The sequence below is a fragment of the Camelus ferus genome, chromosome 10 (assembly GCF_009834535.1).
Source record: "Camelus ferus isolate YT-003-E chromosome 10, BCGSAC_Cfer_1.0, whole genome shotgun sequence".
Classification (NCBI taxonomy): Eukaryota; Metazoa; Chordata; class Mammalia; order Artiodactyla; family Camelidae; genus Camelus; species Camelus ferus.
Genome location: NC_045705.1, coordinates 56307393 through 56311041, shown reverse-complemented (window position 1 = coordinate 56311041; position 3649 = coordinate 56307393). Strand labels below are relative to the sequence as shown.

The 3649-nt window shown below is 40.9% G+C and overlaps 1 protein-coding gene across 1 annotated transcript; it reads right to left on the bottom strand.

Annotated features, from left to right (window-relative positions):
- Window positions 1-380: 380 nt before the first annotated feature.
- On the bottom strand, window positions 381-1316 carry LOC102519801 (olfactory receptor 51A7). The gene has a single exon (XM_006183095.1). It carries the CDS (start codon window positions 1314-1316, stop codon window positions 381-383), a length of 936 nt encoding a protein of 311 aa, XP_006183157.1.
- Window positions 1317-3649: the final 2333 nt, after the last annotated feature.

Sequence of the window (3649 nt, the reverse complement as noted above, 5' to 3'; positions counted from 1 at the left end):
CCATGTCTGAAGGTTTCATGAAAGAAAATCAGTAACTGGTTTGGGGTTACGTCCTTAACCTCCAGCTACTCTGATATTCATTATTTATAAGAGGGAGCAACTGCTACTTCCATGTATACTTATCCTAGTAAACAGTGTAACTAAAATTTCATATCCTTGTATTGATTCATGATTCTAATCATATTACAGAACTATCCTACACACACCTGTCAATGTCCATGTCAGTCCTAAGCTTGCAAAACTCAGTGCCCAGTCCATGTATTGTACTGACCAGAAGGATGATTACGAAAGAAAAGAATGTAACATCCATAATACCTTGCTTCAAAAAGTATTTTTTATTCCCTGACCCTGGCTGACCCTGCCTCATTTTCTCCATACCTTTATTTTAGACCCAATTTCCCCAGAACTTTCTCACGAATTTGCCACGTCTTCACACAGTAGATGATGGGGTTCATCAAAGGTGGTACCAGCAAGAAAATGTCAGCAATGAGGACCATGGCCACTGGGGACTTGTGCTTGCCAAAGTGGTGCACGGAGGCCAAAGCAATGATGGGCACATAGAAGATAAGCACTGCACAGATGTGAGAGACACAGGTGTTGAGAGCCTTGAGCCGCTCCTTATGGGAACCAATTCCCATCACAGTCTTCAGGATGAATACATAGGACACAGCAATGAACACACTGTCTGTCATCATAAAGAGGGCAACAAAGAAACCATAGAAAAAGTTGACTGTGTTGTCAGAGCAGGCCAGCTTCAGAACATCCTGATGGAGACAATAAGAGTAAGAAAGCAGGCTTTTCCTACAATAGATCAATCTTTTGAGAGTGAAAGGAAATGGGAGCACTAAGAACATGCTTTTAATGAGAAACACCAGGCCCATTTTGGCCACTCTGGCATTGGTGAGGATGGAGCTGTATATCAGAGGGCTGTGAATGGCCAAAAAGCAGTCAAAAGACATGACCAGGAGCATTGAGGACTCCATGTCTGTGAATCCATGGATAAAGAATTCTTGAGCAAAGCAGGCATTTGGGGAAATTCCTGTAGCATTGAAAACAAAGAGCCTCAGCATAGTGGGGAGGGATGAGAGGGACAGGCCCAGGTCAGAGACAGCCAACATGGAAAGGAAGTAGTACATGGGTGCGTGGAGTGAGGGCTCCGTCCTGATCACAAAGAGGATGGTACAGTTGCCCAAGATGGCCACTAGGTACATGAGGGAGATGGGGACAGAGATCCATAAGTGAACATGCTCCAGCCCTGGGATGCCAATCAGGAAGAAGGTGGTGATCTCAACTTTAGAGGAATTGAGAGTGTGCATGATGAATTGGTTGGAAAGTATTTATTCCTGGATCTGAAATGACACTCTCAATATAGGTCTATTACTCTCATCTCCCTCCTTTCCGTACTTTTTCTAAGACAGAAACAAAGAAAATACAGTTTTGAAAGCCTTCTCATAATAGGCAATAAAAGAATGAGGTAGTTCTTCTAAACAGACTATTGATAATAGAGTCAGATAGTGTTAATTGACAAGGAGAATCAGGAATATAGGTACTGTCTGGATCAATCACACTTCTCCATAAGGTGCTCAGAAAATAATATCCACATAAAGAGCACGACCTACAAATAAATTCCCCTTTTACTATGAGGCTTTGCCCCTACTCACCCCTAATCTAATGAAGCAACTTAGAAAGTCAGGCTGAACTATAAGGTAACTCTTTTTGCTTGATTCAGAGTAAGCCTAGAATAAAAAAAAAAAAAAATCAGGAGAGGAGGATTGCAATATGTGACAGCAGTTATTAAGTGTTTTCTCTGATTTCTAGAGTCTTTTGCTCCAAACATTTTTCAGGCCAGGCCTTGAGCTTTAAAAGTTGATTTTACTCACAAGCTCTTCATTGGAAGCAGCACAAAGGAAGGACAGAAAATAGGTCATGTGTGCTTGACTGTTAACCCTCTCTTATAGCACAGCGAAAAATCCCATCTTCCTGTATGTAAGCGGATAGAATGTCCTTAAAAATGACCAATACATAGCAGTGTTCTCCATCCTTGAGCTTGGGGAGAGAGAAAGGATTCTTGGACTTTCTCTGCAGTCCAGCATAGACTCTCATAGATATAAGTGGTTTGGTCAGCTGGACTATTGGCCAGCCATGGGGGGTGGCAAGGTTAGAGACATAGTATGTTGGTGATGCAGGAGATAGATATTGTCTGGATCCCTTTTTTTCTGACACCATAAGATACATAGATGTTCTACAACTATAGAGATTTTTCATAGACAACTGAGTTAACTATGTACCTTTAAGACTGTACCTTTCTTTTTGGAATTAAGTTTATTGGAGACAATGAGATTTCAAGATACATAATGCTTATCAGTTTCTACCCTCTTTGCCTAGAGAAAGTGTTTAATTGAGAGGTTCAGGTTTTGTTAGAGGACTCTTGACTATTAGGAATCAGAAACACAATGTTTTCATCCAGTTCATCCTCCAGAATGAGATGCTAGTGAATTGTCATTAAAGATAAAGCCTCTTCTAGACCTGAGGTGCACTTTTGAAAAGGATAAGGCAGTGGTTATGTTGTAATCTGGGTAGTAGACACTCTCTGACCTCTAAAATCCCCAGGGTGAAAGTGTACAGAGATAGCTCCTTGACAAGTCTAATTAGGTCAAACCAGCAGTGGCTTACTCCTTGAATTCTTCCCTCCTGATCACTCCAAGCAGAGTCTATGCCCTTCACTGTAACTTGCATTCTAACTCTATTACAGTATCACAGTGGTCCTGCGATTGGCTGATTACTTGATTGCCTTCCATGGATCCTCAGTAGCCAATAAGTTCATTAAGATCACAGTTTGTGTTTAAGGATCTTGATATTATCAGTATCAAGCATGGTTCCTGACAAACAGCACACATTCAGTCATTATTAGTTGAACCTTATTAAACTGAATTGATTTCCATTAAACTGAACTGATGTTGGGAATTATTTCTTCCCTCTGAGTAGGTGCTTGAAGATTCTTTCCTTGTTTCAGAGCAAGTATTATCCATAAGCCTTATGTGAGGATTTTCTCTGATTTGAAGATGGGGAGAGGTATGTTTCTTGCTTTGACTAGCTCTTTGTCATTTACCTCTGATTCAAAGATCACAGTGAACTATATAATTTACATTCTTATTGATATCCAAAACTGTGACATATACCTAGTTACTACAATTTTGACCCATTGCAGTGTCAATTTTATTTTTTTGTTATTGCTATAAATTTAGCATCTATTTCAATACATTATGACTAAAAGATTTATGAGAACCAGTTCCAATGTGTGTGTGTGTGTGTGTGTGTGTGTGTGTGTGTGTGTGTGTGTGTGTGTGTTGGTGGGGGAGGGGTGCTTCCGAGACAACACCAAGCAATTCTTGGGATACCAGCAAGGTGTCCTAAAACTATTCAACTCAATTCTGACACCGTCTACCCACAGATAGCATCATACCCCACAGGTTAAGAGCTCAGTCCTTTAAGATTGCCCCCTAAACACACACTTCAGGTGCCCACCACAAGTCTAGGTTGTCACCTGTGTTTGTGACAAACTGGCTACTGATTAGAGGGTTCCACATACCCCCTCATGGACTCCAGATGCCAGTCATAAGTTCAGGGTGTTACCTGTACTTACAAACAT